Source organism: Phasianus colchicus, chromosome 5 (genome assembly GCF_987193195.1).
Source record: "Phasianus colchicus chromosome 5, bPhaCol1.hap1.1, whole genome shotgun sequence".
In the NCBI taxonomy this organism is placed as follows: Eukaryota; Metazoa; Chordata; class Aves; order Galliformes; family Phasianidae; genus Phasianus; species Phasianus colchicus.
In genome coordinates this window covers 12,610,583-12,631,256 of record NC_143440.1, presented here as the reverse complement: position 1 = coordinate 12,631,256, position 20,674 = coordinate 12,610,583, and the positions used below count along the sequence as shown (strand labels likewise).

At 36.4% G+C, this 20,674-nt stretch overlaps 1 protein-coding gene across 2 annotated transcripts in view; it reads left to right on the top strand.

Moving 5' to 3' along the window:
• PLEKHA7 (pleckstrin homology domain containing A7) overlaps positions 1-20,674 on the top strand; it is a 139,960-nt gene that overhangs the window by 97,870 nt on the left and 21,416 nt on the right. The window contains exons 9-17 of one of the 2 annotated variants that reach the window (XM_090140522.1): positions 253-431; positions 2,218-2,703; positions 7,921-8,440; positions 10,476-10,562; positions 10,942-11,061; positions 12,824-12,877; positions 18,343-18,411; positions 18,573-18,653; positions 19,844-19,993. In XM_090140522.1, the coding sequence (XP_089996648.1) occupies positions 253-431; positions 2,218-2,703; positions 7,921-8,440; positions 10,476-10,562; positions 10,942-11,061; positions 12,824-12,877; positions 18,343-18,411; positions 18,573-18,653; positions 19,844-19,993 (1,746 nt within the window). The remainder of the gene's footprint in view (positions 1-252; positions 432-2,217; positions 2,704-7,920; positions 8,441-10,475; positions 10,563-10,941; positions 11,062-12,823; positions 12,878-18,342; positions 18,412-18,572; positions 18,654-19,843; positions 19,994-20,674) is intronic. The other variant, XM_090140521.1, reaches the window with a different exon arrangement.

The following is a 20,674-nucleotide window of genomic DNA, read 5'->3' as shown; positions in this document are numbered from 1 at the left end:
TGTAGCCTAATAGTGTGAGAAAGAAGTGGGTGAGAATTTCAGTAAAATGTAGAGAGTGCTATTGGTGTTTGCTGCAGAGCTGCCAGTTGTGGCAAGATGATAATTTTACCTTAACTTCAGCCAAAGAATGCTGAAAGTTTTATTTATTTTAAAGATATCAGGAAAAGTTGCAATAAACATTTTGGGGAGAAAATAGCAGTGCTGTCTGATGTTGATTTCTTTGTGCTTTGCTTTTGTTTCTTTTTCTGACAGGCTGTCCATACAGGGATGCGGGCATATATTTATAATAAGAATTCTGTTATTGGCTCTCAGGCAGAGCATTCAGGGATGCGGACGTATTACTTCAGTGCAGATACCCAGGAGGATATGAACAGCTGGATTCGGGCTATGAACCAAGCTGCCCTTATGCAAACACGCTCTTCACTGAGAAGGCAAGTTCCATGAGCCAATTCCTAGCTTAGAAAACAGACTGGATGGTGATTTCTGAAGGGGAAACTTGTAACTGTGTGCAATGAAACTTATTTCAATTTTAAAGAAATAGTTCTTTATAATTACTGCAACAACTTGTTCCTGTTGCAGGTCAGCTAGTTAGCAACAAATAAGCAGTATGCCCCCGTTTAATGACACGGATTTCTTTTCTGTATACGTATTTTTAGGGAATTGAAGTTACAATTGCTTGTGAGAAAAATTCATACACATGCAGCAGCCAAATGGCAGCTGTAAGGAAGGTAAATAGAAGGGCAAGAACAAAAAGAGCAATGAGTCATTTCAGCTGAGTGTTTAGAACTAGGATCAGAGCCCTCCTAAGAGGGAGAAGAATGTTAAAAATGAGTACATTACAAATACATAGTTATGTTTATTAGCTAATTTATGTAGATATTAACTTGCTTATTTTTGACTTAAATTGTTGGCCTTTAGTGTGAGTTAAATGTTTTCGTCAGCCCATAAAAAAGTGCAGTTTTAAGAGGAAGATGTACTTTGGTTCTTTAACAGTGCTTGAGGCACTGTGTCTTCATGGGCTTCCAGTTTTTCCCTTTTCTTAAAACTGATATAACTTTCTTGATGTTTTGACTTTGGGAATGTTATTCTTTCCCTACAAGCCCATATGAAAGAAGCCTTTGTACTGTGAGGTAGCCCTGCTTTTAACCTATGGCACTCTGAGAATTGTCATAGTGCAGTTTTTCAGAGTATCTTGCACTAGTGCTTGCTTTTAGTAAATATAATACAGTATAAGCAAAAAGTCTAACATCCCTTCTAGACCTTTACACACCATATGATTTTGTGTTAAAATTTTCTGGAATTAATTTTAATTTCAAATAATGTGTGACCTGTTACTTGTTTTTCTTTATGTTCTTTATAAGGATAGGAGTAATAGGAAGAAAAATCATGGAAGCCTGGCACATTAGAAGTATTGATAGTGTCCTTGTGACATTTACTTGGAAATCCACCTTCTGTAAAGCTTTAAGGAAACTGAACATAGCTTAGAGAAAATGAGATCGATGCTACTATTAAAGTGTTAGAGAAAAATCATGTAGGGAAGTTTATGACTATAAAGAGGTGAAGAAAATGGCAAATGAAATGTGTTGTGTGTCAAAAGCAGTGTAAAGCTTTTTGGACCCTTAGACATTTTGTAGTGCATTGCAAATTTTATATCAAGAATTCTGGTATGGAATTTTTGAAATATTTTGATGAGATTTAGGAAAAATGGAGATTTAATTTAATTTAACTTTGGGAATAGCAAAACTGTAGGTTTCATAGACAATGATAATAATGAATCAAATGTAGATGGTCTGTCCTCTTGCCAGAAATTACTAGTCCCTAGGGCATCTATGAATATATGAAAGACTTTTTTTTACTTTAAAATGCACAGTTGGCAGTTGGTTTTCTGCTTTTTGGCTTTCTGTGCTTCCTAGGATAGGAAGACTTCTTTTTCTATAGTTATTTGTATGTAGTATTACACAAGTTGAACAATTTTCATACAGTATTAATATTTTCAGTTATTTTACAGCTGCATATAAAAGATTTCTGCAGAGGTAACTTTCATCTAACTGGGATAACAACTTAGTTTTGTTGACCATATCTATTTTAACATCTGTCAAATTCAGTACAACCAAGAAAAGGTGCTGTTCCTAGCTATCCTTTCTAAAATATTAATGAGAGTGCATCATCTTCTGACAGCTAAGCAGTGTTCATTATCAACATATATTTTCTTTTCAGAGAAACTGAAAAAGGAGATCAACGAGCTGTTCCCCAAGTCAATCATGTGGATGCCTGTAAAGTATGTGTGAAGGCAGAGATTACAGACACAAAAGAAAGTTACCAAAAATCTGCTGAAATGCTCGGATATGATAAGCGTGAGGAGATAAGAAGAGAAAAAGAAGAAGAGGAACGTTATATCCACAGAAAAGAAGCTCTAGAAACTAAGAAGGGAAAGGCTAAGCATGCGTTAACAGAAGCTGATTCATTATTTCCAGATTTAACGAATCCACCACGATCCCAAGTAGCTCAGTCTGTGCCCATTGAGAAGAATGGAACGCTTCCTAGTTCATTAAGTATGAGTGCTGGCCTAGTGGAGCAGAATGGTACCAGCTCATATAAAAGAGGGTTTGTTCCCAGGACAAATCCAGATAAACAGATTCAAAGAAAAAGTAATATGGCTCAAGTGGAGCACTGGGTAAAAGTCCAAAAAGGAGATACAAAAAGGTTAGTAATAGGCCCTGTCTGTAAATAGACTGCCAAACAGAATGTTCCTAATATAAAGGAAAATATGCATTTGAAATATATTCAGTGCAAACTGGAACAATACAGAGGCAATACATAACAAAACTTGCTTTCTCTTTTCTAGTGCACAGTGGTATTTTTCAGGTGTTTATCTCATGGGAAAGTCAATACAGGATTGGCTAATCAAATTCCTCTAATGTTGTCACTATGTTGTAAATTAAAAAGGTGAGATTAGAGTGCCTTTAAAAAAGAAAAAACAGCAACACAGGTTTTCATCATTGTTGATACTTAAAAAATTCTTTACTATTTATTTGCTGAAATAGAGGAGTAGGAAAAGGAAGTGGAGACTTCAGTTATCTCTTATTCATAAACATCTACCGAATGTGAAATATAGATTATCAATCCACTTAAAAGCAAAAAAAAAAAAAAAAAAATACTGTTTTTTTTCATGCTCCTCTTCCCAACATCCATTTGTTTCTGTACATCAGATCGCTGCATTTGTAGTTAATCTGTGTGTCACATATTGAAAAGTCTCTGTTCGTTTAGTTAATGAAAAAATCCTAGGATGCACTTGTGGTCTCCAGGATTCTCTTTTCCCTTTTCAGTCCCTGAAAATTACATAAATTGTACTGAAAGCTGGAATGCACTTTTGTAATTTGGAAGTCTCTCAATTGCATCACCAGTGCATGGTGGTGGAGTGATGGTTGTATGTGTCAGATGTCAACTTAGGTCAAGTGGCAAGAAACACAGCTGGGCTCTGTGCTCCATGTGAGGCAGATAGGGGTGACTGACTGAATTACTATCTTAGATATTTCTTAAAATCTAATTGTAATATAGAACAATAGGAGATACTTGCATATGATTTTAGGAGGAAAAAACATTTTGGACTTTTTTTTTAATACTTACTGAGCTTAACACTTGTCACCATAGATCCGGTGAGAAATTCAAGGCTTGCTAATTCTGTTTGGAAGTCCATTCTTCTACTCTTACCTTTGGGATTACCCTTAAAGAAGCTTTTATGCTTCTCAGTATTATTTAATGTTGTTTTAGAATGTTAGAGTCAGTTTATATCTCTGTGTTTTGCTTGGCTTGTCAGTGCTTCCTGAAAAAAAATGTAACTTTAATGGGGGAAAAAAAGGATTTAGTGTGTTTGTTCTGTTTATGTACAGAGGTATCAGTCTAAAGTGATCCAGAAAGCTATCCAGCTAGTTACCCAGTGCTGAATAAAATTTTCATTGGTGTTTTTCAGATCTGAAGTGTAGGCAGTGAACAGCCTTGACTGATATTGAAGCAAGCACTGTTTTTCTCTCCTACCACTCCTTCCAGTAAGATTGACTTGGGATGCGTACCAGGCACAGTGCTGTGGTGGTGCTGCTTAGGTGCCCTAGATAAAACCAGCTGCCTCAGCTGGCACTGCAAACATGCAGTGAACCTTCACGGGTGTAACTGCAATGATGGAACCAAAATCTGTGTCTCTTAGTAATTTATGCAGACTTTATTTGTGTTGTGTTTTAGCTCAGGTGAGCTTGTTTTCCTTCTCTTCCCCTGACAAATGGCACTATATTCTTTGCATTTGGAATGAATTGCATGTTATTTCTCAGAGATTAATGGCTCAATCTTATACGTGGTGTCTGTTGAGGTTGTTGCAGTGCACTGAACTGATGTTCAAAAGGGGTATGACAGTTGTCTGATGTACTCTTGATTTCAGGATATAGAAACTTAAAATAGAGGCGATCATTTCACTGAATTTCCATTTTGCTCTTAGTATGAGTGGAGCACTTAATTTCTTATTGTTTCATGGTTACTGAAGTGTTACAAATGAAGAACCTCTTAGGACTTAGCAGCCTTTAGAATTTTTGAACACAAAATGAGTACAGTTCTTCTCCTGGCTGAGGTGTATAAAGATGCAGTGTTTGCCAGCAAGCTGATTATGACAAGAAAGAGCTCTCTTAGTTACGTGCCTCGTACAAATACATCAGCTGTTTCAATAATTCTTTGCAGGGATTGCACTCTTCATATAGATACTTAAATCTTTCAAATAGGTATTTTACTACCTCTTTTTATAAAGCACAGAATTGTTTGCTGAGCTAACAGATGTTAGCTGTCAGTCACTTTAGAGATGCATCTCTCCTTAATGGCTAACTGTTAGATGCACTTGGTCCAGTACTGTCACCTAAACCCTCTCTGTTCTCAGCTACTTCAATAAGGTTCACCTCAGCCTTCAGGAGAAATACAGTGTTTGGAAGGATGCTTGAAAGGCATTTTAAATAATTGAAAGTCAGAGCCAACAGCTATCTAGAAATTACTAGTGTCTGACTGGATTTCAGTGCGTGGGTAGATGTAGTGAATTCACCATTTATTTGCACTAACAAAAAAAAATTCATCTGATAAAAGTAAGTGTAAGATTTCTGAAGAAAACGAAGTCATGTTGAGGAATTTCCTTTTTTTTTTTTTTTTTTTGCAAATACAGTATTAAACATATTTTCTTGTGTAGAACTTTGTGTTCCTTCCTGAGTTGGTTAAGGAAGAAACATTACATATCTTTGTTAGTTTCTGTGTATTCTCATGAATGCACATGGTGTTTCCAATAATGGTATTTGTTTTCTTTTGGACATTTATCTTTGCTTTTTACAATACTGTCTGTGTAATTGCTTCCCACTGCTGATCTTGAATGACTTCCATGGTAAATAGTCTTGTAATATGGCATCAGGCCCTTTTTTCACTCTTCACTGTCTGCTTTCCTTTTTAGATTATTTATACCTTATCTTTCAGGAGAACGAGAGTCTCAAGATTATCTACTTGTGTTCATTTTTCTGTTGGTCTCTGAGAGAAGCCATTATTCACAGTTCATAATAGAATAATTTGAGTTATTTGGGGACATTGTTCCTTCCTTCTTCTAGAAATTTGTATGTAATCTTGGTGCTTGTTCTTATATAACACACATTATTTTTAAGGGTCTGAAATCTTGTGTAGCAGATGTGCCACCTGACTAAAGCCTATTTGATGGCTTAGCTGGATATTTGCCCCTACTTCATGCAATGAGAAATTACAGCCTGCCTGTTTCTAGGCAGTTGCATCAAGGGAGCACGACTTTGTCTGTGCAATGTGCAACCTTCTTTTTTATAGCATGGCTGAAGTATTACATAAAGTCAGTGCTTCCTACTGCTTGGAGCACGGCTTTCATCCAAACTGTTTTTAATTCCTCTCAGACTTTTTTTCCCTAGAAATAAAGGATCCCCTGCCCCCCCCAAAAAAACCAAAAACAACTCTTGGGACCTTTGTTTTCAGCTGCTTCTGCTGCTATAGCTGTTAGCCCTGTTGACTTCATTGACTAACAGTAATTCCTGCTCATCTGAACACCTCACCCTTTTATGACTGATTAGAGCATAACTGCACATGGATGGCACACAGATGGTTTGCAGCACACCAGCACTTGGTGCCTTTGTGAGGACTTTGCTAGGGTGGAGTATAGGAACAACTGGCTTTTGGAGGAGACTCTGCCCTTCTTTTCCTGCAGGAAAGTCACCTTCATGCCTGTCTCAAATGTGTTTTTGAAGCTTTTGCTGCTACGAGTTTTCTCAGTTCTCATTTCTATCCAGAGAAAATACATTGTTAACAGCTGCTTTGATCTTCAGGTGAAAAGAACTGGCAGCTCGAAATATACAAAGTAGTGCAGAGGAGGTTACTTGACCACTAAATGCTGCTTTTTGAGTTGCCTCTGTTCCATCCCACCTGCTTGTTTTACCTGTATTTTGAAATTCTAGGTAACATGTAAGAGAGCAGAGCTTTTAAGAACTTGTAATCCTCTGTGCAACGTACAGCAGGATTATTCTGCTTTCTCATAAGTAACTGTATGGACTTTCTGAAGAGCAGCGTTTCAACACAGTCCAGCAATGCCAAATCCTTCAAGTAGAAACACAGAGGCAACTATTGAGCAACAGTTACGGATATCAATCCTTTTTCTTCCTGCTTCAGCTATGCTTCTCTTATTCCTGGATGCTGGACAAAGATGCTCCTTTTCATCCTGCTCTTTTGTTGGCATGAAATTCCTGCAGTTCCCTCTGTACCAGATCTCATTCTCATGCAGAGAGTGAAGCCTACTGAGTGAAGCGAGGAATCTGCTCTGAGTTTGGGTTTTTTTGCTGTTTCTGTTTGTGAGTTGATTGTGTGATTGTGTGTGTGTGTGTGTGTTTGAGTGATTTTGTTTGTTTTTGTTTGTATTGTTACTCTGGCAAATGTAGCAGAATAGTTTCCTGTTTGGGAATGCTAAAGCAACAGATGAGTGACTGCAAGAAGGAAACTCATAAATGTTTAGTGGTAGAATGAGAAATGAGACAAGCAGGTTCCTGTGCGTGACGCTATGGAAACATTTTTGACTTAGATCCCTCTCCTACTTTTAAGTACACTTTATTAAAACTTTCCCCAAATTCTGTCTCAAATCTCTTGGTGGATATAGATTGATTTCTAGAGTTTTGGGAGCATTATGACTTCAGTACTAATACCGAGATGTAGCAACTCATTATATTCTAGTTTGTCAATGAGTTTTGGTGCTCATCCTCGAGCTGCTTAAAATGGTAGTAGAACTCATAGCATTTGAGCAGATGAAAGTAAATCATACAGACCTGGGAACTTAGAGCTCATTCTTAATTTTTGTTTGTGTTACTGAAGCAAAAAATGTGTAAGACACTCATTCTGTGCTGAGATTTCTTCTCACACTTGAAGGTAATTGTCTGCAACTAGCTTGTATTTGCTGTTTGCAGACTGCACCACCTGGTGGTGAGGAGGCTTTTGGAAAAAATACTTTATTTTTAATTATTTTTAATTTGTAGACCTTCTCTTTAAAACTAACAGTAATTTCTCTCTTCATGTTTTGACACTCATTTTGGTCTAAGTAAAGGTAATGCAGCTGTCCCTTATGATTATCTCTCTAGGTCATTCAGCTTAGACACAATTAAAAGCCTCTTTTTATACTGTTTGCATCCGTACATGAATTCAGTGTAATGTTTTTGTGCATTAACTTTATTAATGTTTCTGTGAACTCTTTTTGAAGGAGTTCTGTATTTGGAGTTCTGTAGCTAATGTCATCCCAGAGTTTATTTTGTTTTTCTTCTAATATAATTTTTATTTATCAATCACTCCTGCTTGTATGCTAAAGTTTTACTCTTTTTTTTTTTTTTTTCCCCCCCCCCCCCTTCCCAGCCTTGCTTCTGATCTGACTCTCACACGCCAGGGTCCCAATCCACCTTTTTCTGAAAACTACCACACTTTGCCAAAGAACACCAGGCAGCCTTCAGGGAGCTCACCGCCACCACTAAATCGCAATTTGCCGAGTGACTACAAGTATGCACAAGATCGTGTTAGCCACTTGAAGATGTCCCAGGAGGAAAGGAAAGCAAATAAGGATGGAACTGTTTGGCAGCTTTATGAGTGGCAGCAGAGACAGCAATTTAAGCATGGCAGCCCCACTGCCCCGCTTTATGTAGGCTCTTCGGATTTTATTGATCGGGGTAAGTCAAAAAGTTCATTGGATGTTCCACGATCAATATCTGTTCCACCCTCTCCATCTGATATTCCTCCACCTGGACCTCCAAAAAGCTTTCTCCCGAGGAGACCGCACACTCCTGCAGAAAGGCTCACAGTTAAACCATCTGATGAGAGACAGACTGTAGACAGTCCTTTCGCTGGATCACCTAGGAAGATTCGAAGTAATGCTCTAAAGGTTTGTATGCAGCATAACAACAATTTCAAGCTATTTTACACGTAGTGTCATATATTGATTATTTAATTTAGTAATTTTTGTTGCATCCTGCCTGAAAGATCTTGCAAACTGTGAGAGTTAACACAATGGGTAATTTTCTCCTAAAACTCATATTGTTGTGGTTATCTCAGATTCATTTGTGTGTGTGTGTTTTTGGAAAGGCAAATTAGTGACTCATCATACTTACTTGGAATATTTTCATTCAAAACGTGGGAGGTGTGTGTGTGTGTATAAAATATATACAAATTGTAGTGTTTCAATGAATAGTGTGGAGAACAACATAAAAGACAGCAAGATGAACACATCTTTGATTTATACTTATGGTCATGGCTTTAAATGTTTGCCATTCTACTTTCTCTTAACCTTTTGCTTGTATAGTTGGTCATATAGCTAATCCAGTTTGTAGATACGGCTGAAAGCATCATTTTTTTTTCATGCATTTGACAGTTTATGTGCTTTGCAGAGTTGATAGCTCTGGACTAACTACAATCAGGTAGTGTTGGTCTTAAACTTTAACCTTCTGCAGAATTTAAGTGTGGTTGACTGTAGGCATTTTTTAACCTCTTCTCCAGAGATGACAGAGGCTTTCTCACTCAGTACTTTCTGTGGCTCTACTTGCCTGAGGAAATTAGGGAAATTAAGGGTTGAATCAATGTAGAACTTGCTTGTCTTGGTAGGACTTACACTGGAATAAGTGGAAATAAAAGCCTCTGCATTCAGCCAATTCTTTAACCTCAAACATAAGCTCTGTAGGGGAAGGTATTTGCCAAGAAAGAACCTCGTACATTCACAAACTCAGCGTGAGTTCAGGACCGTGAATTTCAGTTGTGTGCCAACTTCATCATGCACAGCAGATTTTTCTGAGTATATGCTGTGTAGCAGTCAGATGTCTTTCAGCATCTCTAGATTTGTAACTCTAAGTTGGGGGATGAAGCAGTTTGGTGATGTACAGCACTGAAAGTTATAAACTCTTGTTATATCAGACATCAGTTTATGTTGAAGTTGAAGCAGCATTACATCCCCTATGAGGGAATGTTTAGTAGTCTCTTTCCTTCCTGTGTGGTGTAGATGCATAAATTTTACTCATAAAATAAAACTCTTTTCATGTCACATTGATTTTTATATGAAGCCATATGTGAAAACAAAATTTTCACTGCCAAATTTCTCTGCAGAGGTTTCTTGAGGAAAAATGTTTGTGTTCTTGTATGTAAGCACACAGCATCATTTTACATTTAAATGTATATGTCTACAGAAGTTTGTGATACTTCCCCTCAATGGAATGCTTTATTTAATTCCACCCACAAAAACAAACAAACAAAAACCCAAAAAACAACAGAACAAAACAGCATTCAGTGAGATTCAGACAGGAATAAAAATAAATCATCAGACATTTGGTCTGCCTTTAAGAAAGCCATAAGAGCTTGGTATTAAGGGAAAGATGGAAGAATGGATGTGAAATGGGTACTTTGTAGTATAAGCAGAAAGAGACAGAAGAAATCACTTAATACAACCTGGTATTAATGGGACCCCTTGCCACAAGGTGTCACTCCTGTCAGTGGCTTAACAGTGGAGAACTGTTCCATAGCTAAAGGAGGACATTCACAGTTGTTACTGTATGGTGTACAAGACCCCTATTTAAAGGTGTTAAGCTAAGCAGGTTTTCTCTGGGAGACATTACGTGTGTGTGTGTGTCTGCGTGTGAAATGTTGAGTGTTTTTTTGACTTGGTGAAAACAGCTTTGCACATGCTTCTGAAGCTGCTTGTGCTGCCAGAATCCATCGCCCTGTCCAGCATCACAGGTTCTACATTTGTTGTATTTATTCATTTATAAGTTCTGCATAATTATTGGAGGATCTGGCTAGCCCATGATCTAAGCATGGCTTGGATTCGAACAGAAAATTTATAGCAGAGGTGCATATCTTCAGAATGCTCCCTCAAGTACAGCATACATCTCACTTGAGACAATGCTTATAATTCTGCCTGGGGCTTCTTACAGAGCTCAACTCACATTGATCGACGCTCGATGCCAGCTATGGGCTACATGACCCATACTGTGAGCGCACCAAGTTTGCATGGCAAGTCGGTAAGTTGAAGGAGCAATTTCTTTGCCTTTCATGTCATCATTGTATTGTAGTTAAGTTTTAAAATCCTGCTCATTCCATAGTTGTTTTTTTCATTAATTGAAACATAAATAACTTGAATGTGAAACTTGAACTTAAGCAGTGTGTGGGAATAATAAAGCCTGTAGGGATTTTGCTCTTATTTGCGTGTGAACAGGAGTGAGCTATTATTACAGGATTCAACTTCTATTATGTTTATTTGACCAAATGCAGAGTTAATGAAATAATTGCTTAACCATGTCAAGTAACTGCTTTCTGGGCACTGAGGTGAAAAACATAATTACAGTTACTCTTCCTGAAGACTGCTAATTTCCTCTTTACAATGTGTCTAAATACCTGCAGCCTGAAGAGCTAACATTGCTTCTCATTCGATTAAGGAGACATCAGGCTAAGTTGGCTAGTATACGAAATTACACAATCGCACAATTACTGCAGCACTTGCCAACTAATTCCACCTATCAGGTCAGCTGCTGCTTGGTTCATCTGTACCGTATGACATTTTGTGACTCTGCAAACGCTTCGTCAGTGGCATGCTTGGGTCTGTGCTTTCTTGCCCATTCTCTGGTATTCTGCAATGCCCAGATCATTTGCAGTTTTTCTTTGCTATTCTTGCTGTCAGAAATAAGCATTTGAATCTACAGAGTACCAGTGCATATGTTTCAAAGTGTTATGTATACTTCCTCTTTGTACTATTTCTGAAAATGCTGCGTTTTCAGAAATGTGTGTTACAAGATTAGATATGCTCATTCTAAAGCAAAACCATTTCTTTGTGCTGCTTTCATGGTGAGATTGGCTCCCTGTACCACATGCTGCCTCACCTGCAAGTTAAAATGCATCAGCCAGTTTGTAGCTTCATATGATCTTGTAACTGTCAGTTCTGCAGGTGAACGTGAGCTCATAAACATTCGTGGGCACCTTGAACCATGAACGGTGCTCTTGATTGCATTGATGTATGAAACTCCAATGTGGGATGAAACAAATGTTTTTGAAGAGCACATTGGTTTATATTAGAGCCTCAAAAATAGGAATAAAACATGGTGACTTTTTTTGTAATTGGTGGAGACTTTATATTGGCCTAAAATTCAAGGCGTTTTTTTTTTAATTTGGAAAAGTTTACTTTCCTTATCTCACCTACAGAACAATTGCACTAAGGTCATCTATAATAATAGGGACTTCTCCTTTAAAAATGGGCATACTTTCTAGTCAAATCCTCTGGCAGATTCAAAAGGTACTTGGACAATAATTTAGCTGATGGCGTCTAAAGAAATGTAAGTGTAACGTGTCAATTTCACTGCAGCAAGGGTTTTCTTTCCTTTTTTTAAATACACAATCTCATTGGCACAAGCTTGAGAAAGGTATAGTTGTACTTTTCTTTTAGTCTGATTTTTAGTGAACTCAGAATAGGAAATTGTCAGAATTTCAGCAAGAACTGTAGGAATTTTGGCTTCTTACCAAGTCTGCTTGCAGCAGTTAAATGTTACTTCATTATGTATCACAAATACCTCTTAGGAAAAAGATGTAACTTTCAAATAACATCTGTGTATGCTTTTCTTGAAGTGATTCTAAGGAAGATATTAGTAGTTGAATGTACCTATTTGACTAAGCTGACAACAGTTGGGGTGAGCCACTGAAAAAGAGGGATCAAGTTGAATGCTATCACTTAAAAAGTGAAATGGATTCTCTAATCACGAATGAGATCTTAGTGTTTTATTCATGAAGCTTATTACTTGCTTTCTTAAATGAAGGAGTGCTTATCTTAAAACGTGTGTGAAATCAGATCAAAAAGTGTTCTAATGATTTTTATATACAGGCTTCTATTTATATGCAATATTCAGTTAGGTAGAAGACTTCTCCTAGAGATATATTGTGCTGGAGGACAAGTCCATAATCTTTTTGATGGAGGGATAGCCAGCAGAAATTGGTCTTGAAAAAAATATATGAAAATGTATTGTTTGTGTAGTTGTTTGTCCCGTTAGCAGTGTAAAGATCAAGTCTATCTGTACAAAGAGTGGACATGAGGTAGTATGAGGAAATATTTTGCCCATTTTTCCAGCTGTAAATAGCAATATGCTGGTGGAGCAAATGTGCTTTTGATGTTCTTCCTACTCTGTTATTTTGTTTACTTTTTCATCATTTTCTTTGGATATCCAATCTATTTTAAAGTTATTTTTTTCAAACCTTCAAATGTATTGTATTTTTTTTTTTTCTATGTACTTACCTGAAGGCTGATGACACTTATATCCAGTTGAAAAAGGATTTGGAGTATTTAGATCTGAAGGTAAGCTTCTATAAAAGTTGACTTCCATTATTTTATAACCTAGCTGTCTTTGTGTGCCATCTTTACATCTGCAGGTTTTGGAATCATTTTTCTTTCAGAGACTGAAACTCTCTGTCTTTTGCTATTGTTGTGCTTAAAATAGTGTGTGCTTATAGTAGTAGCTATAGAATAGACGTGGAAACTCGGAAAATTTTGATACTTTGTTTTCTAGTTGGAATTTGCATCACAGATGCAAATTCAGATGGGTGGTATTTTGTGGATTTAAATTAAATAAGATTAAAAACTGCTTCAAAATGTTTTTGCTATTGCTTTAGAGCCAATATGAAGTCAGCTCCTCTAAGTTAAGAGAGAAGTTATTTTAATTCAGCTTTTTCCTTTTAAATCTACACAAGCTGACTTTTCTCTTGTTTTTATAATATATTTATAATGCATTATTCTGTGAAAATGTGGTGATTAATTGGAAGCTTTTGTTATTTTCATGTTCTGATGGCTAAGAGATCTATGTATCAGATCTATATATTCATTCATGCATACATATAATTTGCCCATGTAATAATAGGTGATATTTCCTAAAGATAAAATAAAAATATAATATGGTGTTCAGCATCAGAATGTCTGCCTAAATGAAATTACTTCTAAATCTGATACATCTGATAGTTGGCCATTTGAAAGCAGTTCTTGATATCAGGTATTTGAAGGAAAAATCAAACTGCATAATCAATGATATTGCTTAATAAAGCAGTCTACCTCATTCCATGCTGTCTAGCATGTCTTACCATATACAAATCATACGGTGTTTCTGAAAATAAAGGTGAAGTTTGACACCTTAACATCCCTGTTTATTTGTCTGTAGTTATCACTGATGCCAAGAGGCTTTGCCTATGTGCCACTAATGAGCTGCCGGGACCGCTAGTATGGCAACTTCAATTCCATCTGCTGCTTGCATGATTGAATATACAACCAAACACATCAATGGAAAATATTAGCAATACAGACATATTATATATATCGCATCATATATATCGCGGTGTATGTAGATGAAATGATCACATATAAACTGTTATAGTCATGAACATACAAATGTAAAATCAGTTGGACGTGTTTCACTTAGGCCTTGTTCTCCATGTGTTCTTGGCTGTGCCAAATGCATCTGCATCCCAAGCCTTTGGTTGAGTTTTGTGACATTTCAATGTAGGAGGTCCTACAATTTGACGGGTCATGAATAAGTACAGTATTCTGTCCATCCTACAGCGATGGCTTTCACTGTTACAAGTAAACGTGTTGTAAGTACCTGAAAATGTTAGGTGCTTAGGGAAATTAATCAGATGGGTTATTAACTTTTTAGTGGATTCCCTCCAGATTGGTTTGTTGCAGCCAAGGTATGAAGAAAAAGCTCGGTCCCCTTAGAGCTCCTCTTGTGCCTACCAAAAGCAGCCAGAAAGAAAAACGTACGGGGGCAAACTGATCTTTCTGCAAGAAGAAACGTAGTGTTACTTTGAGTTTCCTTTTGACAAATCTTGACAGTCAAAGTGTCGAGTGAGGTTCCATAAGAATGATATAATTTTTGAAGGAGGCAGTTTCTTTCTCAGATATTTTCATGCTCAAAGGAATAGCCTTCTTTCAGTAATGATCTGAAAATATAAAATTCAGATCGGGGTGCTGAGAGATTAAAATGATTTTGTGAAATTTGAGTAGGTGTCTGTTCTTATTGAATTTGTGCTTTGCCACTAATTATAAATGAATGAATTCACAGCATGAGGAAAGCTAGTATCAACGAAACAAAGCAAATTACAAATTGATTTGATAATGGTGGAATATTGTGAATTTATGATTAGTATACAGGGTGCCTTTCATTGAAGACATTGAAGGCTTAAATATAATGCTCTTTATTTCAAACATCAATTTTGACTTCGTTGGCCTTTGAGTTGGATCTACTCTGATGAAACAATTTCAAATAGGATTAAAAAATTTAGAGCAGAAGCCAATTGTTTTTACTTCATTATCTCTGAAGATATTTCTTCGTAGATATTTTGAAATATAACTTTTCAATATGGAATAGCGATTAAACATGTAATTAACTACTAAATTCCTGCCACAGTATTAAAACATGTTGCAATAACACCTTTCAAGGCATTAGTAATTCGTCGTAAGTCAGATGTTTTGTCCCCAGAGAAACCTCAGTCTTATCCTACTTTACTAATCTATTTTTTATTTTTATTTAAAAACTGAAAAATATTATCTTAGAAATATTTTGATGTTAATACTAAGATGGTATTGTTCAACGTTACAGTGCTTTGTCATGAGAGTGGTATAAGTGAAATAAATATGCTTTACAAATATTAATCAATTTCAGGATTTTTCTCCTACATGAAAACTAGTTCTGACATTAAAAAAAAAAATGCCAGGGCATTCTATTCTTTTTCACTTACAAAATAGAGGTATGTAGGACATGACAGAGGTGTATCTCTGTGCTATAACACAACCATGCTTTTTCTGCAAATGGATTTCCATGCGTGTGTTATGGCTTTTTTTAATCCCTTAATGAAGGTGTAAAGATGTGACCCTGTGTAAGAAGAGCAGAAATAGTGAGTGAAAGATTCTTTCCCTACAAGTCTCTGACACGGTGTTGCAAACAAAGGTGGAACACAATCAGGGAAAGATTTTTCCCTTGCCAAGATAATAAGTTTCAATCAGGCTAAAGGAGGTCTGGATGGCAGTTGGACTTTCAGGAATGTCTGTGAAGTATTTGGGAGACTTAAACAAAACATGAATGAGTATAGCCTGCTGAAGTGCAAGTTCATGCTTCTAAGTATATGTTGTGCAACCACTCTAAGCCAATCTGGATCCCTCTCCAGTTGTTCAGCACTGGTGCTGCTTCATTCTTCTGCAGCCACGCATGAAGCCGTTTTGTTTGTACTGCTGTTGGAAGAGGTTGCTAGTACAAGGTTGTGCCACACAGGTATCTAAGGAAATGCTGCACAGCAGGTATTTTTTATGGGAGTAATGGTAAGTGTGAGTGTGATTCTGATGGCTTCGTTCACAAAGGGACGTTGCTCCAGTTATCAGCATAGAGCTCTTGGTGCAAGAGTTATGTTCTACATGACAGAAAATGTCTTGCCATTATCCCTGGCACTTGTTAAACTGTGATTGTGCTGTGTGTTGGTATATGTGCTTTGTGAAAGTAAAAAACAAAAGTCTTACGGTTGGATGAATTACCTATCAATGTCATTATTTTCAGTAGATATCTAATCATAGTTTCCATAATGGGAAAATATATAGATTCTAAACCTTGAGGATCTGTGTGAAAGAAGAACATGAAATTGCTGCTGCTCATGGAGTTTTGTGTGCTAAGGTTTTGTTTCTTCAATCTTTACATCTATAACAAGCTATTGTTCAAACTTGTGTTTAAAACAGATAGAAAATAATGGACCTCTGATCAACATGATTTACAAAGTGCTGAAGAACTCAGCACAGGGGTTACTTTCCAGTATACATGTAAGATTGCTTGCATCCAAAATGCGTTCATCCCATTGCTTTTCAAAATAGCAGTCAATGTGTACGTATTCTGGCTTTTGCAGGTGTCTTATAGCAAACAGTAGAACTTTTTGTAAGATTTTTTTTTTCCCTTTTCTTCTTTGTTCCCCCACTGCCTTTTGGAGTCTGTATGTGAAGTTATGGCTGACCTCAGTGTTTGGTTTCATTTTGTCATGAAAACGATTGTGTCAAGCAGCAAGTCTGATATGTAATTTGGAAAGTGTGAAAGCATGCTGAATCTTCATTATGTTCTCATACTGCTTGAAAATCAACAAAATCTGTATAGCTGTGATGATGTAATTTTAATTCTTCAGAATTGGTACACTTTTTTTTGTGTTAACTTCTTTGCTTTGAAAGAGGCTTTTGCATTCTGTTAGTTTGCGGGTAATAAAATCATTACTTGTTATTACTTGAACATGTTGACATTTCTTCCTATCTGTAATTATTTCTTACTATTACACATAGGACCTTGCACTTAAATAATTCCATTTAGTACCTTTGGAAGACAGGATTTTTCTTAAATGTATTTACTGTTGAAAATATTTGAAAATCAAAACATAACTTTTGAGAGACAGTGAAATGCTTTTTGATTTTGAAGTGGGAAAGTAATAAATATGTAACTATCTCCATGTGAAATCCCACAATAAGTATGTTAATGGAGCCTACAGTCAGAGGGGAGGAGATATTAAGTATCAGTAGTTATTGTAATCCTGTCTTAAATGTAGTTTATCTGAAAATACTCGTATAGCCTGTGAAATGAGAAAGGAAGTTGTATCAAAGATTGATTTCCACTTGCAGTAAAAAATAATTAAGAAATCAAGTGTGATCCTGTTAAGTTAATTAGGAAGTTGTGTTGCTTAAGTCTATAGACTGCCAGTCAGCAACTAGCAAACTGCTGCTTCTCTCCCACTAAAACAAGTAAAACAAAGGAAACCACGCCAACCAAAAGAGCAACAACAAGAACTAATATCCATTTCAAACAACAAAAAATAAATTTACCACTTATGTTATTCAATAAAATAATTAGGTATCTCTTATATTCTTGCATGTATTTGAACACTGTACTTCTCAATACCAGGTGTTGCTTTGGTAAGATAGTATTTGATTAAATGGATCTTTAGAAGTATTCTAATTAATAAGTAATTAGTATTCTAACTGAGTAAGGCTTTTAAAATTGTACAGTTCATGAGCAGTGCTATATGACCATTCTCTTAGCTTTGTTTATTCATCAAAAATGTCAAATGTAAACACTGGAAGTAATAAACTTTTCTACAGGGATAGACATGCCTTCATCTTAGGCTTGCTGGAAGGTAGGAAGTGTGATATAGTACAGTCTGTATCAATTTAAAAACTAAATTACGTGAGGAGGTAATCTCATGAGAAATGGAATATGGAAACAGTGATTTATGGAATGAGAAATTAGAAGTATTATAAACATATCAAAATAGATCAATGACATTTAAATTCCACCCTGCAGTTTTATAGCAGTCTGTCTTTAATAAAATTCACCCTGTGCTATGGAAGAGACCATCCTTTGTAGAATGAAATAGATCCAGCAAGGTATATTTCAGTCATCGATTAACGCTGTTATTCTTGCAGTTGCACATTCTAAAAACTATTTGAGTCCCCATGGGCTCAAGAAAGCTATTAAAAGCAAAGAGATAAAACTGTTAAATTTTGCAGGAACAGGAAATTTTAACTACAGATGGGCTTATGCTACTCTAAGAGTTGTTAAATCGCATAGTATAACTGATAATCCTTTTCGATTACATTGTTGAAAAGTGCACTTGTAGGAGACTTGTATTTAATTTTATTTCTTATTCATCCTTGTTTTTAGACTTGCATATTTAACAAAGCTTTTGTTCTCATGGCTGAAACATGGTTTTAGTTTGCAACAGATTTCTCAGATCTTTCAAACCTGTTCCTCGTAGGTGTCGGGACGCGACACGCTAAAAGAGCGAAGTACGAAACCCGTCAAGGTAGCAGAAAGTGACATCGATGTAAGTATCAGCCACCACTTCAGAAACTCTGCTGTTGTTTTGGCCATTTGTTGGTATGAACTGTTCGCATTTATTATTCTCTTTGGGATAAAATATTGTTAGTGGAGACTTTTCTTCTTAAAAATCTGATGTTACATACGCCAATATGGTTTTATTTTCAGGTCAAGCTGAGCGTTTTCTGTGAGCAGGACAGAATTCTGCAGGACTTGGAGGACAAAATAAGAGCTCTTAAGGAAAATAAAGTAAGAGTAAAGAAATTTTAATAAAATTTAAAAATACTTATAAAATATGGAATTACAAATAAAATCAAATTACTGGATGCTGCTTGCTTTGTGATAGTTTTCTTTGAAAATGTGCATCAACTTTTATGTGGAAAGTATTTTTTTATGGTAAGATTGAGTACCTACTTTTAGAAAACGTTTTTGGAGATAAATGTTTTAAAACCATATACAATTAATCTGGCATTGTTCACAAATCAGGGTGTATACACAGTTCTGTGTGGTTTTGCTTAATGTCTTATGATTCAGGTAGTGGGAGGCAGTCATGTTTCATTCGCAGTTCTTCCCACGCGTGCCAGCACTGTTTGCATAAACAGCAGCATGCTGTGTGTGGTAGTGAGATTCCCATTTGTAGTCATTTGGGAACTATGCTGGTTTATAGATAATTTTGAGCACTGTTCTCAGGTTTGTGACTGAAATGCTGGAATACTCCTGGACAAGTTTATACTTGGAACCCTCTTACTTCCCTCCATCCCCTATTGAGTCATAGTTTGAACAGTAAACAATACCAGAAGTGTCTCCTAGTCTTCCCTTGCATGCATGTATGTGCTTCCCTTACAATGAGCTACAGCTGTCAAAGAGTCTAAGGCCAGGTGGTTCAGAAAAAAATGGAAGTGCCATCCAAGTAGATTCTTCAGAGAGTTGTTGTGCAGAAATGCCTCACTGTTACTTCTGACTGAGTGCATCAGGCCTACTTAGTGTTTAGGTAGTGTTTTAATCCCTCACGTGGCTGCTTTAACTATAGCAGTGAGTGAGAAGTTGACTATAAATAAACAGTTAATACTGTGGTGTGCTAGGGCTGTCACAATTCTGTGCTGCTTAAGGAGATTCTTCTAAAATTGTAAATTACAGTTTTGCACAGACTATACATAGAAAAATTCTCACTGATTCGTGTTTTCCATGGGTTTGACAATTTAAACAGATGCTGTAGAAAATATTAGAAAATGTTAAGTGATTAAGGCTCCTGCAGTATTTCATTCATTTACGTCTTAGTCTCCATAGTAGCAAGCCAATCCTAACCTAGTGGCTTAGAGGGAACACTGGAAGTGTAGAATACAGCTTTTACATTCACAAAGATAGATTTGTTTATTAAGTTTGCTGTCAATGCTGTAAGCTTACTGTTGTCTGCCTTTCTGTTCTCTGCTGCTCCTTAGGATCAGCTGGAGTCTGTTTTGGAGGTGTTACACAGGCAGATGGAACAGTACAAAGACCAACCACAGCATGCAGAAAAAATTTCCTACCAGCAAAGACTTTTGCAAGAAGATCTTATACATATTCGGGCTGAAATATCCAAAGTTTCAACGGTATGTATTTCAGGTTGTTTTGAGAAAACAGTAGTTAAGACGCCAATTAGAGGAAAACTGCTTTTTTTTTTTTTTAAATCCTATTGTGAACTGATATTGTTAAAGTGCAGGATACTAGTTCAGAAAAAAATGTATATGACTGACCTCTACAGCTTTCCTCTTCAATGCACTCCCTTCAGAAGCTCAGAATTTCATTTAATAGTTTTGTCTGTTATATATAGGGCTTAAATTGCAAATCTTTCAGCTAATCCTTTCCGCAGTGCAAATATAAATATGAATCTATGATATTTTTCCAAGGGAAAAGGCATGGGTCTGTTTGTATTTCAGTCAAAATTTACTATTACTACTACAACTTAATATTCAAATGCAATTTAATGTTGCATTTTTCTTAAATAAAAATATTTGTAAGAATTGGCAATGAAAGAATAATATAAACCTGGGTGTTGTGTGCTCACTGTATTTATCTTGTTTCTCAATAAAAACAGGGTCTGCTCTTCATAAAATTGCTTGAACACCTTTTCTGTAATAAGATCTGAACATTAAGATGCCAGTAGTGATTAAATGTATTTTCTGCAGGCAGAAAACATTGTACACATACAAGTGGTCTGTGAAAGCTCTTCACGTTTAATCTGCAAAGTAGCAAGTCATTGTGAGAATAGCTGCACTGGCCCAGTCCAAGGT